The 26,185-nt window shown below is 33.7% G+C and overlaps 2 protein-coding genes across 4 annotated transcripts; one reads left to right on the top strand and one right to left on the bottom strand.

Moving 5' to 3' along the window:
• Nucleotides 1-1,580: 1,580 nt before the first annotated feature.
• LOC139977483 (uncharacterized) lies at nucleotides 1,581-15,271 on the top strand. Of its 2 annotated transcripts, none has more exons than XM_071986834.1 (16): nucleotides 1,581-1,850; nucleotides 2,245-3,034; nucleotides 3,766-4,015; nucleotides 4,860-4,930; nucleotides 5,357-5,482; nucleotides 6,515-6,640; nucleotides 7,051-7,155; nucleotides 8,673-8,825; nucleotides 9,168-9,213; nucleotides 9,450-9,496; nucleotides 10,221-10,290; nucleotides 12,250-12,579; nucleotides 13,320-13,546; nucleotides 13,980-14,120; nucleotides 14,657-14,809; nucleotides 14,916-15,271. In XM_071986834.1, exons 1-16 carry the CDS (start codon nucleotides 1,822-1,824, stop codon nucleotides 14,979-14,981), a joined length of 2,730 nt encoding a protein of 909 aa, XP_071842935.1. In that variant the 5' UTR covers nucleotides 1,581-1,821; the 3' UTR covers nucleotides 14,982-15,271. The 2 variants fall into 2 exon arrangements, with proteins under 2 accessions (XP_071842935.1, XP_071842934.1); XM_071986833.1 differs by having other exon boundaries at nucleotides 13,317-13,546.
• A 92-nt stretch (nucleotides 15,272-15,363) lies between these two features.
• Nucleotides 15,364-26,185, bottom strand: LOC139977601 (uncharacterized). Of its 2 annotated transcripts, none has more exons than XM_071987010.1 (18): nucleotides 25,603-26,185; nucleotides 23,856-24,203; nucleotides 23,227-23,586; nucleotides 22,615-22,755; nucleotides 22,269-22,293; nucleotides 21,516-21,580; nucleotides 21,308-21,332; nucleotides 20,830-20,897; nucleotides 20,033-20,063; nucleotides 19,655-19,731; nucleotides 19,115-19,279; nucleotides 18,165-18,275; nucleotides 17,482-17,651; nucleotides 17,242-17,361; nucleotides 16,876-16,987; nucleotides 16,387-16,486; nucleotides 16,202-16,283; nucleotides 15,364-15,624 (listed from the first exon to the last, which is right to left on the bottom strand). In XM_071987010.1, the coding sequence occupies exons 1-18, from the start codon at nucleotides 25,946-25,948 to the stop codon at nucleotides 15,502-15,504; spliced, it is 2,469 nt and encodes an 822-aa protein (XP_071843111.1). In that variant the 5' UTR covers nucleotides 25,949-26,185; the 3' UTR covers nucleotides 15,364-15,501. The 2 variants fall into 2 exon arrangements, with proteins under 2 accessions (XP_071843111.1, XP_071843112.1); XM_071987011.1 differs by having other exon boundaries at nucleotides 22,615-22,749.

Here is a 26,185-nt window from a genome sequence, read left to right as displayed (position 1 = left end):
TTAGAGGCCCCCAAAACCCATTGATGATTATGCCGCATGGAAACCGGTTCAAATGAAAGGAGTATCGCCATATATATATATATATATAATATATACATATATATATATATATATATATATATATATATATATATATATATATAATGTCTAGGTAAGTAACCATGAATTGTTATATTCAATAGGGATTGTTCAAATTGATTACGTATGACAACATTTCTGTTAATGGCAACTATAGTTTTAAATATCATGTAAGTATATTTTTCCTTTCAGTATGTTCGTGTTCCTTTGTAATATTTTACTTTATAAACTGTAAACATCTGAATTCTCAAAAGAAAGCCATAATATTAAAAAGACACAGAGCACCCTGAGAAAAACATTGGAACGAAATCATTCTTGAAAAGACCATTCTCCTTCTTCAACTCCACTGTCAGAAACAAGCTGTGATTAGGATAAACTTAGTTCAGTGCTTAACATGCACAAAGCCTTCATGTACAATATTGTGCCACACGATGTTTTGTGAGATCAGGTTATTTAAACGTTTGGCCGTTTGTGTCAATACACATTGTGCAATACGTGCATCACGACTCTACAATATAAACTCATTCATATAAGGAGGTTCCATTCGCGTAAGAGGGTAGGGTGGTTAGGATCATGTTTCTCCAGTCACTATGTTGTTTGCACATATCCAGTGATAATGAAACAGTAGGTCACTACCGTGTGTTGCAGTGACATTATTTATATGTGTGATTGGAACTACTTTTCAATGCTAAATCAACGGCATTCTTCTCGGTTAACTAGCCGTATGATAGAATCTGCGATTAAGTTTGCACTAAATGTGCACTTTGCACGTATGAACGTGTGCAATATTTGTTGTGTATGTAAGTGTCGAAATATATTGCTTTTTAGTTTACAAGAGATACATCATATGATAGTTCAGTTTGAGAGACAGCCATTCTTACAAACATTACAGAATTTTAATACCTATGTAATTAAACAAACACGAAACGAAAATCTAAGAACTTGGCCACACGATCTATGTTGACAACTGGATATGGGCTTATATGTCGCAGGTAGCTAATACGGATAAAGCTTAAACATTGATAAATACGCTCACGGAAATATTACACCTAAAGTGAACAACATATTTCTAGTAAGAAATCCAGCCTGTACACCCAATATTGCAAAGAAAACGTAATAAGATAATATATCGCGCAAAAGTTTTCATTCAAAACGTAAATAATGAGGGCTGTCATGACAGAACATGATTCTTTTATGAGGAGTAGATTTGAAATATGACGTTGCACTTCCCATGGTGTCGTGGCTGGATATGATATTTGTTAACAGTCGAATTGCTGGAGCTATATAGACAGGAATTCCCGTTTGCACTTATTTACACAGAGTTGTATTAATGCATGGTGATAAATAGCTGCACTTGTTTGTTCTGTTTTCCTCACGAACCAAAATGTTTACACGGTCAATATGGTGAACAATACTCTAAAATACAAAGTTCAATGCCGATAACGAAATACAACTCTTCACACTAACTGTAACGTTCTGAGAATCACAAGCGGTTAGAGTGAAGAACTGTGAACGGAATATGTATGATTTTATCAGTGCTGATACTTGCAAAATCAAATCTTCGTTCATGACCAAAAATCAGACGTTATTGACTAATTGGTAATAATAATAGTAGTGAATTTAAACGCGTGCATATTCACCCGGAATAACGATATTAACGCTAATATCGCACTTCGTCAATTTTGTTTTCCAGTGCTCGAAAAGACAACTTGTGATATAGCTCATCTTCAGGAACCAACAATTATGGCTGCGAATCACCTTACGCCGACGTTGTAAGTACACTACTCTAATATGAATTAACAAATCTAGATTCAGGAAGCTGCTGTTCATAAATCAAATAAGATTTAGTTTGAATGGAATGCATTTATTTAATATTTCATCTAAGAAAGCGTTTGGAAACATAACATAATTGTATTATAATTACTCATATATAAGTGCACATATAAGTGAATATGGTTTACGTTTAACGGTGGGCATATTTGCACAGATGGAAGATGTCCGCGTAATTGAAGCTGTCTCGGTATTGCAAGAAACGCTTTTTCGTTTCCCCAAGTTAGGCTGAAAGTAATTATTTGTTTTGATGCGCATGTCTTATCTATTCACCGTTAAAATCATCCCTGTACGATAACAGATTGATCCTCCTTTTCATATTTTCTATTCCTGCAGACTTCAACGTTTGCATAACGAAACAGAAGATCATAAATGGCAAATCAATGATATTACCACTGGAGCATCTGACATAATGGCTTCCTCTCAATTTGACGGCGTTACGAGTAGAACATTTATTTCCATCTGTATTATTAAGGGTAAAACAATTCAACAAATCCAACAGCACTCAATAAACAAATCTATGAAAGACCGTTTCACACAATGTTTATGTTTTCTTGAAGACAAAAAAGCATTTGTAGTTAGTTTTGGAAAGAACCTCCAATTTTATGAAGTTAACAGAGGTATTCTCTACAATTCCATAACTTTAGAAAACGGATCATCTTGTATTTGTACAGAAGATAAAGACATTTTTGTCTCAATTATGTATGCATGCACAGTAAAAGTTTATGACATCAAAGGGCGATTACAAAGGGATTTTCCATTAAGCAACCTTCAGCAAGGAGATTACCCTTCGGATATGACTGTGGTAGAGAACACATTATACTTATGCTCGACCTTGAGTGGCCATGCTTTTTCGTACTGTCTTAGTTCATCGGATACGTCCAAAGTGACTTCATTCAAGAATGGAGTGACACGGTCCAGCAGGGCAAATAGCATTACGGTTCACAAGGAGAAGAAATTGGTCTTCATTCTTTGGGATAATGTGAACATTTGCATTTATTCAGATACATCAAGTGACAATATTCATTGTACTGAAATTTCCTATTCAAATAAACTGAGAATAACTGATGGCAATATCATGTTTTCCATAAACCAATACAAGGACGAAATACTGATCTACGATGTGGTAAGTATCTAGCCAAACTTGGACATGTTCTTCTGTAATCTTTGGCTGTGTCATGAATGATTGAAACTACGTTTAAACTCCTGTTCAAATGTTCGAATATTTCAAGAAAAGATGAAACAATATCAAACTGTATTTCGCTCTTTACAATGTATAATTCTTACGAATGATGCATATACTACTAGGAAAATAATCCTTAAATCGTCATAAGCAGCTTTTGCATTGGCATTGACATCCTTATTGTCGTTAACATTGCATTACATCACCTCCATCATATGGTGAACGATACGGAGGTTCCATACTCCCAACTGCAGACCTAATCAGAAATACCAAAACTGTTGAAAGAACATGTTCAGAGCGAGTCTTTTATTGTAACTCATTTAATTTGAAATTGGAGATATTGCTGATATTACTGAAATGTATTATGGACTTGGCGATATTGCTGATATTACTGAGATGTAGTATGTTAAGATGTGATTTCCATAGACACAATCACTGTGCTCCATGCGAAGTTTCCAACCTCCTCAATGTGTTCATATGTGCATAGTGCTATCATGGCGACATCTCTGCTGTAACCCAACTGTATTATTTTTCACACAGGTTTGCGTTTGTTTGTAGAGTAACGTTTAAATTCGATTATATGTTCATTAAACGATGAACATTATGATAGTCCACCATATATCATCATCACCAATATACGGTGAATATTATATCTAGAGATCTTCTTCCTTTAGGAAACCATAATCGACCTAGCAATGCTTAAGAAACAACTCCTGTCAACAACCACAGAAAAGAATCAAAGAGAGTTATTCCATCAAGAAGATGAGACATTAGATAACATTCCACCATCTCCTCCTATCAGGAGAAAGACAATGGTTGGTACGATACCACTTTTAGGCAGAGCAGAAACTACGAACACGACAGACAGCAGACTAAGGGCTCGGCGAAAGCTGGCAGTAATGATTGAAGATATATTTTTAAAGTGTGAGTAAATTATTTCTGTTCAGCGACCCAATCATTGCAATTAAAATGAACGTTTAGGTAACCTAAGTATTTTCCTGGTGATTTACAGTAGCGTAGCAATAAGCAATCGGGCCACATGCAGCAATATACCTCCAAAACAGTGTCTACATTCACACAAACATAACCATGGTTTGAGAAATTGTTAATTTTAACCAGAGACAGGCGTCCTAATAAGGAACTCTTAAATAACAAGTGAATCATGTAGAAAGAAATTGTTATGACTTTCCAAAATATTTGTGACCTTTACTTAAGGTGTAGTTTGTATTTATATGTAATGAAAGTCAGAAGTACTAACTAGTAAGTTTTACTAAGTTCACACATAATGATATTCCTGCAATACATGTAAAAGTTGGCCACGCTTCCGGTCGAGGGCACCGTTTGATAAGTCCAATGTCCCTCAAACTGTAGCCAGCATGAGATGACGTGCGTTACTGGACTGGACTGGTCGCCAACACGCTATATTCTTTCAATTGACTCATCCAGATGTCTGCAATAAGTAATAAGCTTACGTCCGCTTTAGAGGATGTGTAGTTACCCTTTTCTTGGTACTTATCAGCACACCCTCACCCCTTTCCCATATGCCAGCCCCATCAGTAGCCTAGTAGCCTAGGTGATTTGCCAGGTTTGTATTGCCTGCCTAGTAACTGCTTAGTATGTCAATCACGATACCTCTAACATTTATCACAAACATCTATGTTAAAAAGTTAACTTAACTAGGTAGGAGGTGGTATTTGATAGTCTAATTGTACTCGTGGGGAAAGTACTACAGAAATTGACTTGTCATTGTTTACCAATCGTTTCACAGATGAACAAATTATATCGAACTTGAAATCACAAAAAGAGGAAACTGACAATGGAACGCAAGAGACCGACGAGGTAAGTAAGGCAATTACACTTAATGCGAAAAAAAGTAGCAATAAAGCTAATGTCACGTTCTTTGGAGAATACAAGCAGAGGGGAATTTTCAGCTTAGTACTTTTCAGAGACGACAGGTTAACATCGATGGGTTATTAAAGTGTATTTATCTTGCAGTATAGACTATAAGCAACATCGTTTTATGTTTTTCTATTGTAAGTGTATAGTTAATATGTCACTGAGAACATGACAAACACTCTTTCGAAACTAAGCACAAGCTTCGTAAACGAAAGAACGATACCGTACCACTTAAGTAATTTTTGTTCTGATTACTTATGCTCGCACATTTTTAAATTATCAATAAAATATATCAATCGTTCATAAAAAAAATATTGCAATTTAGACAATATATGAAATTAACTTTCTTACTCGTTCGTTTAACTTTAGTTAAAGTCCACTATTGAAGAACTTGAAAAGAGTAAGATCGAAGACATGAGATTGATAGAAAGCCAAGTGAATCAAATTAAAGACTTACAGCAGATTTCATCCGCCTCAGAAGCGAAGTTGCAAAACGTACGTAAGGTCCTTTTTATTTATCTATAAGTCATCGATAACAAGAAAAATTATAATATGTTGAGGAAAAGTCAAATTTTCTTCGATCGAATTCTCCATTCGTTTTGAAAATCTAAAATATTTACAATCAAAGAAAGATGCAGCAATGGAAACAGATCGTCGACGTCAAATAGATAACATCCAAGACAGAGTTGAAGGGTGTCATAGTACATTCCTTTTTCAAATGTTAATGCTGCTTTAATTTATATTTAAGTAAAATGGACTCAAGATACAAATAACTTAAATTCATTATGTTGACAGAATTTAGCCTATGTGTGATGCAATCTATGTTATGTAACAATAGCCTAAGGATGAGTTCAGGAACAACATTAACTGCCTTATTTTGTAGAACTTAAGGAAGAAATGCTATCAGCTGCATTGGTATAACCCTTTTTAATTTGTGAGAAATTATCCATGTTACAGCAGTCTTTCATCAATTAAAGTTACTGGACTATATAGAGAACATTAGATCAGTTCTTCAGATGCAACATAAAACTAAAAATGGCAACATAAGAATAACATCATCATAACTGATTTGTGTGAAATGTGTTTCAAATTTAGCAAGAAGAATTAGTGTTGAATAATCACTCATAAGATCCTCTGATGTTTACATGAACTAAACAAACATAGTTGGTTGGCTTATGACAATTTACAAAACAATGTACTAACAGTAAACATTTAATGCTAAAGCGAGGGGCCGACGTTATCATCAATTTCACCTGTAAAGAGCATTCCAGAGATACATTATAACTTCAAGTAAAGTATTAGGAGAGCAAGAACAGCTATGGAGCGTTACCAGCTGTTATAAGTTGGATTTTCTTCGTGGACTTACACAACATTGTGCGTTAAGTCATCCTTTAAAACTAAGAAACAGAGAAAATATTTTCATGGTGATTTTATAACTTGTCCCATGGTCAGATTAACTTTGAAAGCAATATGTACCTGAAATGTAAACACGTAATATATAAACGTTCTCTGTAATCTGCATTTCAGCTGACCTCTAAACACATAAAACTTCAAGAGAACCTCCAAAAAGAGAAAGAGACATTCCAACGTCAACAACTGAAGACAGAGGACGCGAATAACATGTTCGTTCTCCTCCAAACAGATCTTAATGAAGTAAGCGATATGCAAAAAGGTGGATGGATAAACCAGCGTGTTCTTTGAGATATTTCTTTGATTACTTTTAAGCATCTGTTGAAGCAAATGTATCAATTATACTTCAGAATCACATGTTAACCGTAATGTATTGTTCAATCGGTATTTTCGTTAAAAATGTATTAAATATATTAAACAGTTAAAAATAGAGGTAACCAACTTATTTTTGTGTAATAGATATCACATAGCAGAAACTCAAAACATTTATAACATGGTCAAGGATTAGCTTTATCCTCACTTTGTTTTGTTTGTAGTGTGCAATGGTTAGAGGGAATCACGGGAGATTGTTTTGCCTGTTGATATACCTGATATAATAACAACTTCCAATAATGTAAAACACCACTGAGTGATAATAATTACCGTAATCACAGGTGAAAAAGTCTATTGTGGATTTGCGAGAGGCAAGCGAAACTCAAATGTTAAGGACAGCAGATGCCCAAAACAATCTCAAGGAACTAAGTGACTTTATAATGAAGGTAAGCAAATATTTATAACCGTTTCAATACATTTTCATTACCTGACGATATCTTCTTGTTTACAATTTCTCCATAGTAAAAATATGTTATTTACCGTGACAATTCAGCAACATGTCTGTTTACATAACACACAATTTTAGACATTTTATCCGAGGTCAAGCTCGGCTTAAACAGTAAAACTTATTGTTTAGTTTAATGGAGATATTCAATATCCAATATTTCTTTGTTCTGACGTGGTGTAATATAACCGACAAGTATCGAGATATATTCCAAGCATCATAGTCCTAATATGAGCACGAAGCTCACATGAACATACTAAAGAAATACAGATTATAGGAAAGAAAATTAGAATTTTTTTTTATTGAATTAAGTAATCGCGATGCAAACAGATAATCATCTAATCTCAAATGAAAAGAATTTAACTCCGTATGGGAGGTGTTGTGTTCATTGATCTTCCCATAAGCCGTAAGTTTGCATATAAATCGCATCACATCTTTGAAATGTTTGTCGGTATTAATCGATAAATTATAAATTTAGTAATTTTGGTAATTTGCAGCTATGAAGGTATTTATTCAAATACACTGACGTTAACGTGTGAGTGTGCTGGGACCCTGCATGAGAAAAGTCATGTTTGAATTACAAACGAATTAATAGCAGGTGTTTTTAAGTTCAGATGCGACTCGTAGATACCAATGAAAAACAAGTTAAATCTGTAATCGAATTGTGCTCGCATTAGGTACGGAGCTACTCTTGGATTGAACATTGACTATAGTATGTCCATTTTAAGAGTACATGCATAATTTTGTTACAATAATACAGCAAATTATTACATTTCATGTTCACAAATATGTGGATATAATATATACTTACAACACAAAATACATTGGTATATGTACCTGTGTTTGGTCACATTTACGATTATCGTTTGCAGACAAATAAATGTTATAAAGTTATACTAGTAAGACAATTTTCTAAGCTCAGCGGTATAAATCGTGATGCAAAAACAAACTTTGGTAATATTTCATTTTCCTTCTCTGTGATTAATATTTTTAATTTTAAAAATGATTTATGTCAGCGGTGTTTAACATTAATGCCGGTATTATTTCAATTTGTCAAACCAGATACTTTGTGTCGGGTACGAGTGAGGCACCTCGCACTATCAAGAACTTTTGTATTTGATTATAGAATAGGAACAAGTATCATATGTTACATACATTTAAAATAAACTGTAGGCATAGCATTGCTTTTGATAAGTGTGCTACTTGGTAATGTTTCTATATATCCAGTCGGTAAGACACCACACTTTGACTTGAGAATGTATATGGAAAGCCTTACACTAGTGGTATATTCAGTCCCTATCAATAAGCAATAAATGAACATATCTAAGATTATTTATATAGTATCAGTTAGGAATACTATGTGTACTAGGTAAATTTGATAAATGTTCTGTGTTTATAGTTCAATCGTATGCTCCTTCAATTTATATCTTTTTAATCCATTATTGCTTCTATTTTAAGCAAATAAGCTCAGAAATAGAGAGCGTTATGTCACCTCAGTTGTCTGATCTAAAAACTCTCAGCGGTAATCTTGAAAGTCTGGGCAGTGAGTTTGCACAAATGATCCAGAACTACCAACCACAAAGCGAACCAAGAAAAGAGAGTGTTTACAAAGTAAGTTATCGCAAACGGCTGCTAGTTTTTGTTGTAAACAAATCGACAAACTATACAGTAAATCGTACATTGATCTAGCCGTTATATTGAATCACTAAGCACGTTGTTAAGACTGATGATCGTTAGTTGTAAATTGTTTTGAAATAAACTAAACAAATGATTAAAATCACTGAGTTAACAGGTCGCATGAGTTATGTAGTCATGTTACTTAAGAATGAATGAATTTTTTGGAGATGAGTACTGGTTGTTACTTAATGTATATTCAGTCACATGAGATAAAGCGAAATCATATTTGTAAATTATTTCATTGTTAATGTTTCTAACATATCACTACTTTCACAGACCGCTCTTCAGTCGGCTCAGAAACATAAGTTAGACAAAAAAGCAGGTATGATGTGACCTTTCTGTTCTATTGCAGTGTACTAAAAACAATATTAGATAGTTCTGAAACATCTTTAGTGTGTGAAAGGTGTAAACCTTACAACTTGGCAATAAAACTTATATTTTGTGGTGACATATAGCTCGTTGAAATGTATGCGTTATGTGCTTGATGCGTTGGATATATATTGTATAGCTATACACTTCACTAATAAATCATTTTTAATTTCGCTATTTTTCCTGCAGAATCGAAGTTTAATAGGTCTGAGACTTTAACGTCTGTAGATTCAGGGGTAAGTAAACTAAACTGAACCTCAGTTTGTTACCAAACATATCTTGCTATTCATAAAAAAAAGTGAATGGGTGAGCAAATAGGTCGTGTAAGTACAAAATTTACCAAATGACTAACCTGGTCATTTTCTTCGATATAACAATATCATCCTACCGACAGCTAAAGAATTGGGATGATATTGCGCCGTATTGCAGGGAATAACATGGCGGACTGAAGGTAGCAAAATGATGAACATTGTTTGTTCTTTTTTACGAACAAATTGCATATATAAATATGGCAGTTGATTTTCAGTTGTAGTATTATTTTAAGATTGTTTTAATTAAAACATTAAAAAAATTCCGGCGAGTTAATATGCTTCCTTAACATCCTCGGTGGATTTTTTTTTCTGCATCGCTGGATCAACAGTCGTTCTCTTTGTCTCGTTGAAAATTTTTTTTTAATATTCTGATAAACACTCAAGTTAAAAACAAATCACCAAGTTGCAACTCAGTTGAGATTGCAAAGTTTTCGTTGTTTGCCACAAAAGTTAAGTCATTTATCCAAAGATAAAACAAACAAAAACAAGGAGAACAAGTTTAATTTTTTAACGAAATTGGCTGATATTTGCAGGTCGAAATGTACTTCTTCATTATTTTGTTTTGTGTTGATGGAACTTCAGTTCAGAGACGTTCAATGTCTTCTTTACTTTCTACAGCTTAATATTACTCTTAACATTTTACTTACAGAGAGGTAGCGAGACCGGACCCGATCATGCTTACGCTATCGAAGAAGCGCATCGTAAACATCAAACTCTAGGTATTTGTCTTGTTTGCTTTACTATTTTTTTACTAAAATTACCATACCAATTAAAAAAAAAGACCGCGTATTTAATAAAAGAAACCTGGAAACATTGTTTCTTTAAAGGAATTGTCTGGTGGAAGATTTTGATACATTCTTATTCTTCACTTTATAACCATGTGAAAATTTTCCCCATTTGACGTGTCCTTCTTGTAGAAATCTGGTTTTCAAATTCACCAGTTTCTCACTAAAAGCACCGTTTTTTCGAATGCATCAATTTGGTGATTGACGTAGTGCAGGCAAATAGGCAAAACGAATGACTTGAAGTTAGCACTTCCATTTCCGCAGCAAACACATTCTCGCGTGTACACGCACAGGTGATTGCATATTATATATTACATATTGCGAACGTATACATCCTACCATGCCCAGTTGGTACACGTACAAAGCGTTGCACATAATACACTCTCACATTCAAACTACAGTTCATAAACTGTTCTTCGAAATCGCTGAAATAAAATTCACGGATCAACTTTACAGTAAAAGGAAACTTGAAAAGTATTGGAACACCGAAAGATTAATCTTGGCGTAAACGATGTCAGAGCAGAATGTAGTACAGAGAAGCTTAGACTTAGCGCAGAACTGTCCGATTGTAAACGTTAGAGGTAGCCTACATGCGAACATTCTTCGCGTTGTAGCTGGACAGCGCGATGTATAAACAACGAAGAGTGTGCTGATCAAACTTATCTTGTGTAACACAAAAATCAGGAAATCCAAGATGCACTATATGTATGACGGCTTAACGGTTTTGTTTTAAAACATATATAATTTATAAGAAATTTCACCAAAAATAAAGGAAAAAATTAATCTGTATTCAAACGCGGTGTATTTTGTGATTACTGTAGGAACTGTATGGAGCGTGGGTTATGTCGCAATCTGTATTTGCGAAGGTGACGTCACGTTCTGTATTGTTCAAAGTATATTTGAAATATCCATCGTTTCTCAGTTAATCGCAACATTAGCGTTCTCATATTTTTAAAATATGTTTGAAAATTAGTTATCGTTTTTTTAAGGTATCTCCTAAGGTCTACCAGACATTTCTTTTAATATTGATTAACCCCTGTATATGCAAATGAAGACAGTTTTAATGTTTGATGATGTTACTTTAGGATATATTGCCAACAATGCACACTTTCTTAATATATGGTATCTTTGACAAAATAACCTGAAATATCGTTTTAAAAGTTATAAAACGAAAGACAGTTTTCCGGAACTTGACCACTACTTTTATTTTATGCTTCTACAAATTGCTTTTCGTTTCGTTCAAATTATCTGATAGGACGTTTCGTGACCATTCCCGACAAATGTTTATATTTGCAGTTTTTGTAGGTTACACTTGTTTGCATAAACCCTTCGTGAGACACAACAGCTTATGATGTATATAGAATGTTTGATTCCTAGTCGAAATGTAATTGAGAGATAAATTAAATGTTTTGGCAAATACAGAACTATTTTTGAGTGACGAAAAGCACGGGTAAGTTATTTGTGATAAGTTAATTGCCACAGCTACTGTAGTCTAAGATGTACTGACTTCCATTATATGTCAAACGTGACCTGTTAGGTCCACTGTTAGTTTGAAAATGAGAAATTCTATAGAATACGAAATGTGTTTTTATATGAATGATTGTTCAGAATTTATTTAATATCGCTTCATTACTGGCTCTGCACTTTTAAGTCGGCATAGGGCTTACATGTACATCAAATAATGCGGTAGCAAACGTAAACGTATCCGTGCCCGTTCCACAACAGATTACTTCCGACTTTGAATAACAATTGTAGTGCTTTTAATACCTTCTGTAATACATAATTAATTGACTTTTTCCTAAAGCATAAGCGTTAGTTTCAAGGGCACATTATTGATTGCACGATGATATGATTATTGTTTATTGTAGCCAACTTATTTCTCTCTAATAACAGAAAACGCCAGATCGAAAAAGTTCAATTTAGAAGCCTCAAAAACAATTACGAAGGAAGGTGGCACATTGGAAATCATCGGCACCGACATTTCTCTCGATGTTCCACAAGATGCCCTCTCAGAAGACTGTCAAATCCACTTGGTGCTAATAAATCGCACCTTGGAATCAGACCACGAGGTTACGTTTTCTAGTAATTCAGCTGTCATTGTTGAATTATCTCCAAACAACTTGCAGTTCAATACCGCCGTTAAACTCACTTTACCACACTGTCTAAAATTAAAGCCTGGAAACCAGAAACACTCGGTAAAGATTTTAACAAGTCACCACGTACGTAAGTATTCACTAATGTCGTTTTCGAGATTTTCAACGTTAGCATGCTTTCGGAATGATCGAATTTACCACCATGAAGGATATGTCGATCCAAAGTTTCTTTTAAAAAGATGTTATCATCAATCTTTCATTTAATTTGGTAGATAAAGAAATTTCACATACAGGAGTCAAAAAGAGTGACAAGCTGACACAGACATTAATGTTATATTCAAATAACCAACTAGTAGTGAACGTCTGTGGCGTGAAAATATATTAATGAGCTATAGATATGGAAATAGTATACCTATTTTCCAAGTTACTATCAGAACGCTGCAATAATTTATTGAATTATTGCAATAAATTATTGCCTCTGAAGAAGATCCTGCTAGGATGGAAACGTCAGGCCAACTTACTTTTACACATTTTATTACACAGGCTCTCTAGTTGATAAGCAGTTTGCTAACAGTTTTATTTTATTTTGATTTCCAGCTGCTCTGTTACTGTATCCCTTCGGGTGATCCTCCTTATCTACTTTGTACTTTGTATTTGTACTTGTATCCCTTCTGTTATTGTACTTGTCATTTAGCCTCTGAAGAAGATCCTGCTAGGATCGAAACGTCAGGCCAACTTACTTTTACACATAATTAATTGAATTCAACGAAATGATAACTTAATGAACTTAATGGCATAAGGTTTTGATGTGAAAGTTATTCGTTCTCCCTTACTGTGTGTTCTTTTTGAGCATTTTCCCTCTTTTAGCAGAAGGTGTACCTCACTGGGAAGTAGAAAAAGACGCTCACTTTGAACTAAGAGATGACACATGCATCGTTTTCTTGAAAAAATTCTGTTGGGTAACATACAAGGTGGATAACGAAGTCGTTGAAGGCAAAAAGCTACAAATATTCACTGCCGGCAAACCGCTTGTGGAAACTGACTGTGAGGGAACAGTTGAAGTTGGTTATTATTTGGATCTACCAGGAAAAGGAAATGTTAGTATATATACTATCACCTTTACTAATGGCTGTCTGTATATTCATCGAATCCCGTTTTATGCTGTTGGTGCTATCGAATTATTTATATGTAGTTTAGTGTACCATCGAAATATGTTACACTCGCAACGCCTTAGGATAAATCGTAACGTATGATTCAATATAGTTAGGCCTACATTTTATTTCCCTATATAAAATTAAAATAGGGTTCAAGGATATCTTTGTATTATTTGCTGTTAGCCTACAGTTTCAGTAACTTGTTAGGAGTTCATCTAAATTTTAATGATAACGTCGGTGTATTTTAAAGCCCATAACACAAACTTTATTCTGTTTGTGGTCATTTAGTTTTGCTTAGAATGTTATTAAAACCTGTTCATCAATTTTTACACTCGGAAAAAGCAAGTGATTACTGTTATTTTTTTCTATTTTTCAGAAATATTTAAATGACACGAACAAAATTGTACATCAACGGCAGCCATTTCTATTCAGAAAGGACGAAAAGAAGCCGTTGACGATATTTTTCCAAAAATTAACTCCAAGTAAATGGCATAATGAAATTACGCTGGGATATCAGGTATGCAGGTCAGGATTTAATGTATTGTATTTTCCATGAATTTGAATTTGAAATGTAAAAATAATCTACTGCATTTGTGTCTATTTATCAAATAGCCTGAAACTCTTTTTCAGCCATCACTTTATTACAATGGATATTTACTTAATTGTTTAATATTTTAATTTTCTTCAACCTAATTATTTTCTGTTCATTTACCAGTCTGTTACCTGATGGGAGAAAAATTGTTGGTTTTAGGGGAAAGGGTTGACCAAAGTCTGTACCTTAATATTGAAATTTAAAAAAAAAAAGAAGCAGGAAATCAAGTTCTGTAGAAATATTCAACAACAAAAACATGTTTTTCGAGATGCGTAAGGACAAATTAACGTAAGACAAACGGTTTACTACTTATTTATTTATATAACTTTATTTAATATGAATTATATTATAGCTATTCAGTCCCACATCCTGCTCCCACTCCTCTCCCCCTCCACACTCAACTTCGGCCAAAAATCTCAGGTCTGTGGTATACATCTTCTTAGTTTCTTTCTCGTCTTTAGAATATAACTTTTGAGAGCATTGAATCTTCGGAGGAGAAGTCTTGTGCATATCATATACGGACCAAATCAAGTGCTGGAAAATCTGGATTGCCTTTTTGTCAGTTTCGTGTTTATCAACATCTTGAAAGCATCAATATGTCGTACCGTTTCCAGGTTTGTGATGAATATCCTCCTTGTCAGCCATTCTCTTGTAATTTATAATTATAATTTATAACAATGGCGATTTTGATGGATCCTTTTCCTTATATTTATATTATAGTTCATGAAGGAGAGCACCTCAGACGAAGATGAAGGAGAACCTACGCATTATGACACATACCTTTGATGACGTGCAATTACTTCTGCAATCTGAAATACGCCGTAAGGGCTCTATTAACGAAGATTTGACAAAACTTTTAATTTCTTCGGGGTTAAATCGATATGACTATTCAAATTTTGGAACAAATACATAATTAAAGGCACCCTCTTGATATTTCTAATTCTTCTTACTACTTTCAAACATTTCATAAAGAGATATAGTAATATATTACTCGGATTAACTATTATGAGTCAATGTGTTACATTATATCATTTTTCTTGAGCTTTTCTACTTCAGATCGTTCAAGAAAAGAATTGTCGTTCAATATCATATATATGTTATATATATATATATATATATATATATATATATATATATATACCATATATATATATATATATATACACAGTCATGAAATTCATGTTCTATTATCATATTTACATTAAAAGATTTCATATGCCTATGAAACCGTCCCTCAAATTCAAATTCAACAGTTATAATGTATGTCTTACTCTTTAATCTTGCATGGACGCATTATAAAAACAGTTCAGTAGTTTTCGTGCAAGCTGCATTCTGCCACTTTTTGCACATTTCCTCCCATTGGAACGTATATATCACCAATAGATATTTCACTCCCAGGACTTTCACTTGACAACGTTTCCTTCCATATCTGCCAAAACAAATGAGCCTTAGTCATAGTCGCATATCGGTTATTTCAACCAACACTCAATTCCATGCACTAATGTCATTGCATAAACATATAATTATATATATATATATATATATATATATATATATATATATATATATATATATATATATACATATATATATATATATAGATATATATAGATATAGATATAGATATATAGATATAGATAGATAGATATATATATATATATATATATATATATATATATATATATATATATCTATATATATATATATATATATATATATATATATATATATATATATATATATATATATATTTACGTATTTAGCCTTTACGTTTTAATGTTCCAAAATCCTTACAGTTGTTTGATGTATTAATTTACGAGTTAATAAGATGGACGCTGGAAAAACTTTGCTTAACAAACATCACAAGAAAATAAATGTGATTAATGCGGTCATTAATACTTAAAGAGGAAACCCTCAAATCTTGAAGTGTAAAACGGTAATGATATTAATTCACTATATCATGTAACTACATTTTTGGTCAAAGGATTTTATATAATTTCCGTTACCTCTCTTAAGGAATACCGTATATCACAAACAGTTGGACGCATAGATGGGTTTTGTTTCCAACACTCGCATATAACATCGGCTCTATGAATTGAAATAAACGAACATTTAAAATTGCGATGGATTCCTATTGAAGAATCGTGAAAAGAATTATCAAAACTTGTTTCTGGACATGCCATTGACGTACCTCAGAGAATCATATTCTACTGGCCACACCTTTTGTAGAAAGGACTGCAAAACAGCATCGTCATGGTCATCTTCCATGATATTACAAACAAGTTCTGTCTCTTTAAACAATAAGCAGAAATCATTATGCTATTAAGTTAATAGCTCGTGTAACTGAATATTCATATCATTTTTCCTTCTTTTCTTTGACAATTTACATCGTTAGAAAGACCTCGACGTTACTCCCGTTACTATAATTCCAACTTGTAGAAATTGTCATTGTTTTATGTGTGGTTACATATAATATTAATTACAGTGGCGTTCATATATTGGACCTCCTATTGGCTGATTTAAATAGTTACAGCAGTTGGGGAACAAACAAAATCCAAAGCTAAGTTAACAAATGGAAATGACTGCCAAATAAAAAAAAAACACAAGTTATTAAAGTTGTACCTTCACGATACACTGTTACCTTCCTTATATATGAAAATATAGTAAAAATGTTGCTTACCACCAGTTACGATTTCCAATATTACCACTGCCAATGCCCATACATCACTTTCTTGTGTGTACTCATTTCGAAGCGTTGTTTCCGGAGGGAAATGATCCGCTACATAAGTTTTCTGTTTTATAAAAAACGTCAGAATTATTTCAAACAAGTTTTGAAAATGTGGAGTGTGTGTTGTCAAGTAACGGGTTCTTAGTATTTTAGCAAGGAGTGACAATTTATAAGTTTTTGATTCATGTCTGCTTTCCTGTAAAAGCGATCAGCTGATGATTCTGGTTAACATTTGAATAATATGACTGTGAAGCTAACGAATTTGAAAAGTGAAGCCATTTAGTGATAAAGTTGCTTATTGTGTGTACTAATTCATACCTTTGACTTTTTAGACAAGATTATTCCTGTTGCATCTTCGGCAAGGCAAAAGTCATAAAGTTTGCAAACGCCGGTCTTAGTCAAAAGGATCTTCTTTGTTGATAACCCAGGATGCAAAAACTACAAGATGAACAAATTCAAGCAGCCGGTAAAGTAATTAATAGATCAATGCTGTAATTAGTGAAGCAACGAATATAAAGTGTTTGGGTAATTTATAAACGGATACTATTTGCAACTTACCCCGTAGGAATGGATTAACTGAATTCCTGCTAATATATTCGAAATATAACCCTTAACCTCCAAGAGTGGAATCCTTCCCTCGTAGGTGGAGGTGCGATCGTCTACCTGTCTTTTGACGGCAGCCTCCAGAGTTCCGCAAATGTAGTGTTCATGTAAGAGGTACAGTTGCTCTGGACGGTAGAACCAAAAATGAGCAATTGTTCATCGTAAAGTCATGGCAAATCGAATCACATTTCCTTTAAGGTTAAATGGATCATGAAAGTGACCTCACTGTTTTTGGCGAAAGTTTTGCTTTATTTCTAAGAGAAAGAACCAAGAAAGAAACTCTTTTACAATGTTTCAATGTGTCAAGTCAGTGATATATGACTGTATTTCTAAATATATATGGAAAACAAGAACATGACAAAACATAATCTCTGCTCTGGCTCTTCTTTCATTTTGTCACGGTTTTCATGGTTTTTAGTGTTGTAGTAGACGTTCATCAACTTAAAAACAATTCGTGCTTCTTTGTTATCAATGTTAGTTTCGAAGTTTTAACATTCGTGTGCTTGTTGATATATATATTTTTTTGTACGCAGAAAACAGAAACTGGGGAAGTCTTATAACAAGTTTGAAACAACAACTGACAATGGACAATGTTGATTTATTCTCCTTTAAATGTTAACAAAAAACACTTTGCTTACCCGAGGCAATACAAATACCTTCAACGTTTGGTATGCAGTCGGAAACTGGTAACTCGAGGACATGTTTTATGTATGACTCCCACCGTATCTGCTTTGCAAAAAGTGCCGCATCTAAATGAAGGGTATAAGAGTGAGTGTGGGAGAATATATATATATATAATTATATATACTTAAAAGTGGTGATTCTGTGTACATTGCCAGATTCAAAAGCACCACGGGTGTACAATCTGTACAATTATATCACTTGCGTAATACGCCATAATAGACTTTAATACGCATTCACATATTAGTAGAATCACTGTGGTAGAATTGTACGGACTTTGGTCTGTGACACGAAGATCTGATATTCGCTTTCTACTGTTCGCCACATATTAACTATGTTTGTCACATATACCACATATCACACCCGCTATAGTCAGAACATTCTTGAACACCGTTAACAAGGAATTTGCATCACTGAAAAAGATAAATCTCTAGCTGAAACTTGTAATCCACCTCCGTACTGGCGTTATACCAACCCCCTCTTAGAACTCTTCTCATTGTATTGTTTATCTCCTTTATCTTCTTATTGCTTGATGCTTTCAGATAATCTGCATTGTTGCCACTCCTTAAACATCTTTGTTCATTTCACTTGCTATACTTCTCACATCAACTAGAGCCATTGCTGAAGAAGGTCCCAAGGTACCGAAAATTGTAATTCATATTACAAACTATCAGTATACCTACTTTGTCAACTATGAGTCTTATCTCACTTTTGTTTGTCTTACTTTGAATCAGACTACACGTAGGTCTATAATTTACAGTGTCCATAGACTACTGGTTATGGTGTCCGCATTAAAAGCCGGATGCCTGGGTTCGAACCCCCGGCAAAAGCTGGAAGATTTTACACTGTTCTGGATTTTCCAGCTCATTACAGTTTCAAATGTATGTATAATATTAATGATCGTTACCTGAAGCTGTAGTAATGATAACGCACTTTGCTTTCATAGAAGATGGTATGGTGCCCATCCATCTGTTGTATAACAAACCACTTTTCAGTGTAACTATCTTGCACATGTCTTCTTCGAGGTATATTTTCGTCTCAGGGACTCCTTGTCGAATCGAAGAATAATAGACTGTGTTTCAAGAGAAAAAATACACTCTTTATCACTTACAATCACGTTTAATAATATCACATTGCATAATTTGCAAAGGATATACAATTCATAGTCCTCTGAACAAGTAACGTTAACAAGATGTCAAATATACAAATTAAATGATATTCAAAGTTCACCTCTCTCTTGATATTTGGAATATAGTAATGATTGTTGATCTATTTGAATTAGCTTAACATTGCCAATTTACTTAGCGTGTTAGTACTATATTTAGAGGCAAGTTGGCTGTTATTAATGGGGTTAACATATTGTAAAAGAAGTTTCTATGCCCTCCAAGATATATGTGTAACAAAGGAAACGTCACCGGCACAGGATCTACGGCGAAAAAATATTTACCTGGTTCATTGGTCTCTGCTGTATATTTAAGATGCTGAGGATCCTTTTTTTCAACTGGTATCTCCGGAAGCTCAACACTGCAAGTTAAGAATATGAAAACCTTTAAATATCTATTCACGTTCTTAGCTCATTTACCGTCAGTAAATGTTAATATAAATCAAGCACGGCAATGATTACTTCAGCTTGATTTTGGAACGTATATAAACGTCAGGACATCTGCATGTATTCCTGGAGTTTGCTGTATGATAATTCTGATAAAAAAAACAATACATACAGAATAGGAAATATGAACCACAATGACAACTATTCTTTGGTATGCGTTAATGCCATTGATGTTCTTTAATTGTTGAAGTTTTTCTTATGAAAGCCTATTCTTACTTTCGTTTACTCATTCGAGTTTGACTTCCTCCTACAAAGAGAAAAAAAATACAAAAGACAATGTTGGAATGTAAAGGTTATGTATGCAAGGACGTAAAATAAGCATTTAATATAACATTGTTATAAAAAATAAATAGTGTGGATGAAATTTGGAAGGGCAAGTGAATTTGAGACCAGACTTGAGGGACAAGGGAGTTACGACGTCCCTTCTTTTTTTCTTTCCCAACATTTTTTCTTTTCCAGCTCTTTCTTTTCTTCCCCTTATTTCATGTCTTTCATCACTTTATTACGGTTTTTCCTAATCCGACTTTAGCAATCCTTCTGCCCCAATCACTCCCTCGCAATACCTCAATTATTTGCTACTTTTCTTTACTGCACAGTTTATCAGGATGTTTGTTAGAATACTACAATACCTATAGATATCACAGTTGAAGTATGTTCCTTACCTAAAGCTAGAGTAGAAAGTTGATAGGGAGGAGTGGGAGACAAGGTGTATGAAATCTTAGTTAACTTGTAAACTCAGATTGGTACAACCTCGGAAGGGGTAGTGGATTTGGCGCAGCTGTTCTTGGTATGTAGGTTTAGTTGAATAAATATTTCCATTTCAGGAGAATCACATATGAATTTTACATAAAATATTTTTTTCTATTTATTCTTCAAGAATAGTTACGTTCCGCTTACGTTGAAACATATAGGAGGAATCTTGATGTTAGTTGGTGGGGTTATTTTAAGCAATATCCCTTGTTTCATATTTCTTATACATATTTAGAAATTAATGGTAGGTAAATTGCACTCACTTTGCGAAAACTCCTTCGGCTGTTCGTCAGATATTTCTGTTATACTAGACGATTCCGGTTGAGGTTTTCTATAAAGAGAAAATATTTTTTATTGCTGTCATTTTGAACCCAAATTTCGACTTCGAATCTACTTCAAATAGATGGGCCGGGGCATGGAAAAAGACAAGAAATGGATCGTTTCTTTATGATAATTAGCATATGATATTAATAAAACTATTTAAATCAGTTCTGTATCTGATACTTTTTGGAAATTAAATTAAAATTAGCGGTGGAATCTTTTTTAGAAATTATTTAATAACAAAACACATAAAACATAGGTAATATTCAAACAAATGGCAAATGAATAACAAAGTGCATGAAGTGCATTGCAAGGAACTGGAATGTCTAGTTGATCAGTAAATGCCATCTAAAAATGGTTCTTTGTAAGTAAGAAAATTGATAATAACGTTCGACTCAGCAAACAAGAAAGTCAACTTACTCAATATCATGTTGCAGCAGTTCCACTGCATTTAGAAGTTAGGTAAAAGAGAAATTCATGACATTTGATGATGTTTGGAGGTCAATGGAAGTAAAGCAATACTCGTTAAAATAATTTATAATATAGCTGCTTAATAACATTTCAAATCTTTTTACTTTATCCTTTAGCACAACCAGTATGAAAGGTAACTAACGATATTAATACTAACTTTTCTGAGAAGAATCACGAGCACCGCTAACAGCGGAATAACAACCTTCGGATTGCTTTTTCGATCTGAAAAGAGGCATAATAAGAAGAACTAATAATCATAAAAATGAAGATATTTCTATTTATTTTAAATGAAAATAAAATATACACGCAGCATCCAAAACCAAGCAACCATAAATGGTTAGATATGAGCTAGAATGAAATTTCAATTCCAAAACGCATGCTTTATCTAAAATCAAATTTATCATAATTGAATAAGATGTTCTTTACATACAATTGAGAAAATATATTGACTAAAAGAGAAAAATTTTGATTTTCCTACTTTCATTATTATGCCCACATGGTATGAACAAAAGTTAAAGAGTTCAACTCCTATGAAAGGATAAGCTTCATAAATTGATCTCTTATGCTAGAAAGTTTCATGAACTCGATAATCATTGTTCACGTTAACGGCATTTTACTTTTTATAATGGAAGGTTAGCTCTCCTGTACTCTTCTGCTGTTGCGTTTTATTCTCTTTTTTTTGGCAGTTTTATAGGCTGTTATAATATTGACTTCTATTCTTACCTATTGTATTGGTTTACGCTGTTTCTATATCCAAACAGCTATATTTTTTAGACGTTTAAAGCATCTGCGCACGTTCAGGTAGTATTCGTAAGCTTGTTATAAATGGATTTAATTACATGATGCTCGAGTACGAAAATCATGTTTTCACATGTTATCAGATGGTATTTTAAGTCAAATTGCCACTTACCTTGAGTTATCAACAACTAAAAGTCCTGAAAAGAAATTAAAATTTTCCACGTTACCCAAGTATCTTCTCTTTATAGTTTCTAATTTCAAAATAGGATCGAAACGTCAGGCCAACTTACTTTTACAGACACAAAATAGTTTGGTACATTGTCTTCGTTTTCAGTTAATTATAAATTACCAAAGCATGAGATGATCCGCTGTTCAGATAACCACAGCTGATGAATTAGCAAATATATCGTGCAGTGTCTCGAGCATGTTCAACAGAATTATTAGCTAATGATGTATTGCCTTCATTAGTAATATTAAATGAATAATATAATAATGTAATATTGAAATGAATTTATTACCAATGCCACGATGTTTTACCATTAGAATGATAAATACAGAGACGAAAACGGCTCCGATAATCGCTACTGGTAGGACAATCGTGACCAGTTTTGCTTGTGATGTTTGTCTATTCGTATGCTCGTCTGATGAGCGTTCTGTAACTAGAGAAAGGCATAGAAATTGGTGTCCCGTTTGGTGTCATCATGATAACGGGAAACGTTGTACTTACACAGGGAGAATCAAATGTTGCCGTTGATTGAATAAAATAGTGTTGTAAATAACGTTCAAAATATCGTAAAATATGACTCAATAAAATGGTAGTTATTCTACAAATGCTTAGACCGACAAGCAGCATTTAAGATTGTTCTTATTGCACAATGTACATAATCCGTGAACGAGAATAGACACGACGTAGTGAATAGCACAGTTGAAATTGTTGTGAGCTTCAAGTACATTTCGTTGTTTCTCTAGTCAAAAGACACAAGTCGAATAAATTATTGAATAATTAGTGTTCTATATCGAATATCGTATCATCCGATATGTTAGATATTGTTTGAGACATTTGTAAACAATATATACAACTTAATAGTGGTAAATTGAGATGACCAACTTGTGTTACTTTGGCAACTTACCGGTTTCGTTTGCTTGGAAAACGGTATAGAGCTTTCGCAGCACAGTGTCATTCACAGACAGTGGCCAGCTACCAATGCAGGAGATGGAGCCGCCAGGTGGTCGTGCAAAATATCTCACGGTTTTTATAGTGTAATAAAACTCTGTGGAAGTATTCCACGAAGTATTCGAATATCTCTCCCACAGATCGCTGTTGCTATGAACAACATCCTCGTCCACTAACAAGGAAATGTTACTAGAAGGACGCGAGTCTTGTGCGAGACACGTTGCAGTTACGGTGGAACCTGACGAAATTATCAACGCTTCCGTGGAGTTTATGTATACCACATTACCATTTACCAAGAGCGAGTAGATTGGTGGTGCTGTGTGGAGATGAGAAGGTGCTAAAGTTGAATCATGTTAACACTTTGCCAAGATAATATGGTCATCATTGCAACTTTGACTGATTTCTTCTTTCATTAACGAGAAAATATGAAAACTCTCTTACGGTACTGTTAAAACAAATCTTATGTCTTTGTTTCTGCAAAAAAAAAAGTTGCGACATTTTGATTCATAAAAACAAAGTTCTAGTCACTTCAAGTTCATAATACTAATATACATTGTCCATGAAAAAATATTAACGCTTACTCACCGTACACATAATATGAGAGAGTAATGTTGTTAATAAGCCAAATTGTTCCACCGTGAATAGCGCAGGTAATGTTCCCAGCAAATGTTGTTGGTCGAATGGACAGATGAGCCATAGAATCGAAAGTTGCTTTGTTCAAATGATTTGTGGTGATTTCGAAACTAACATCAGTGTCTTCTACAAATTCCCCATTTATTAACCAGCGGAGCACGGTGAAAGGTCGAGCACCAATTGCAAAACAAGTAGCAGTGACGTTCTCAGATTGGGCGACAATAAGGTCAGCGGCTACGACAGTTCCCATGTTGGCATTGCTCTCTTCTATGTCAGTAGTTACATTAACATTCGGAGGAACTGAGAGTAACAAAGTAGCAGACGTAAAGTGACAATTAATCTTTCAAATTTGAATATGAATATCATTAGTACGTACCTTACTAAAAGTACTTATATCATAAACTAATCAATATGAACCTTAAATTCAGTAATAAAAATGAGCAACGTTTAAAACATTATCAACGAGGTGGCATACTGAAATGTAATCGTTGTGCCTACACATTTTTGTTAACGAGTTTTCGACGTAAAGCTATCATCTTGAGCTCTATACTGGCGGTTTAATTCTAACCTGCATCTATGTTGCTCTCTCATTTAGTCAAACTTGCTTTACATATAAATAACAAAAAAAACCATCATGTTTGGTTATGCATTTGATTTTATGATGAAAGAGACATTTAACAACAAAAAACATGTACTGGTCTGTCATACTAAGGCAGCGTGCAATATTCTTACAATATAGGCGTACTCAGAACGTCACGTTTTTCAAAGCGTTTTTGTTTCCGTGTGTATGTAAACAGGTTTCTTAAAGCATAAACTCATGTACTATATGTAATAGTTTGTTGCGGGGAACTATCTTCCAACAAGTTATTAAATTATATTATTCCTACGACCTCCCACAAGCTTAGTTACATGTATACTTATTTCGCGCCTTTATACACTCAACAAGAGCATTGGTGCATAACCAATAAACAGTGCAGTACACAGGCTTTAAAGAGATAGGAGTAAATTCAATATAACCCGACAGATTAAGGCAGGTGAATGTACGTTTGTAGACGGACCGGAAGCAAATTATTATATATATATTATTTTTTCATTTCACACTTCAAACGGTGCATTCTAACGCATAATTAATATATAATTTATGTATATATCTCTCTCGCCACTCCCGCCCCCATATATATATATATATATATATATATATATATATATATATATATATATATATATATATATATATACATATATATATATATATGTATAAATATATATATATATATATATATACATACATATATATATATATATATATATATATATATATATATATCTACCTTTATGTAAAGGTAGATAGGTAAAAGTAGATCTTAACGCAAGATTGTGCTAACATGTTATAATAGTTTCTAAACTTAAGTTTATATTCGTTTACTTGAATCTTTATGGGAGGGCCAGGGGCAGATGAATGAATTTATAACATAGGGGCAGCTGCCTTGGGGTTATCAAAGCCGTTACCTATGTAGGGAGGTTTAGGGTTCCCTCCTAGAACACAAGTAGACATCAAATGTTGCATTCGTAGGCATATTTAGATTATGTCTAAGACTTATAGGTATTTATGGCCATGGCCATGGCCAATAGAATGAGCATTCACTTGGCACCAAGCATTCACTTGACATCAATGTAAAATATCTTATAATGTACAAACCTTCAACGCGTAGGTAATGTTTGGTCACATGTGTGCCATAAATGCATTCGTAAAATCCTTCGTGAGAAATCTCTACTGGCTTTATCGACAAGGAATAATTTTTTGTGAGTGTGGCCGTATCTTTAAAGCGAGTACTCATAGGCGCGTTGTTGTAAAATAAAACGTAGGACATGTTAAATTTCCACTTTCTTGATTCAGATAACAGACCATCACAGTTCAAAAGCACTGATGAATTCACGAGAACTGTCTGATTCAATTCGGTGGTATACACTAAATGCAAACAGCTGAAGAAGAAGAAGGCATTGAACATTGCAATTACATTAAATGTGCTTATCCTCACGTCCATTGTGAAATCTTTATACCCAAAAAATTGTAATCCTTAATACAACTTTTAACTCTTCGTCAAAAGTGGTTTTCGCAAATATAAAATATACATTTCAAACATTCCAGAACTTAAACTTCCAGTATTCGCAAAGACACAGATAGCAGTATGTTATTTGTTCAATATTGATTATCGATGGATTTCGCCATCCTTTCACTACAACGATTGTCATACTTCAATCTGCTATAATGAAGTCGTAAT

This window comes from Apostichopus japonicus, chromosome 12, assembly GCF_037975245.1.
Source record: "Apostichopus japonicus isolate 1M-3 chromosome 12, ASM3797524v1, whole genome shotgun sequence".
NCBI classification, from domain to species: Eukaryota; Metazoa; Echinodermata; class Holothuroidea; order Aspidochirotida; family Stichopodidae; genus Apostichopus; species Apostichopus japonicus.
This window is presented reverse-complemented; position numbering and strand designations above follow the sequence as displayed.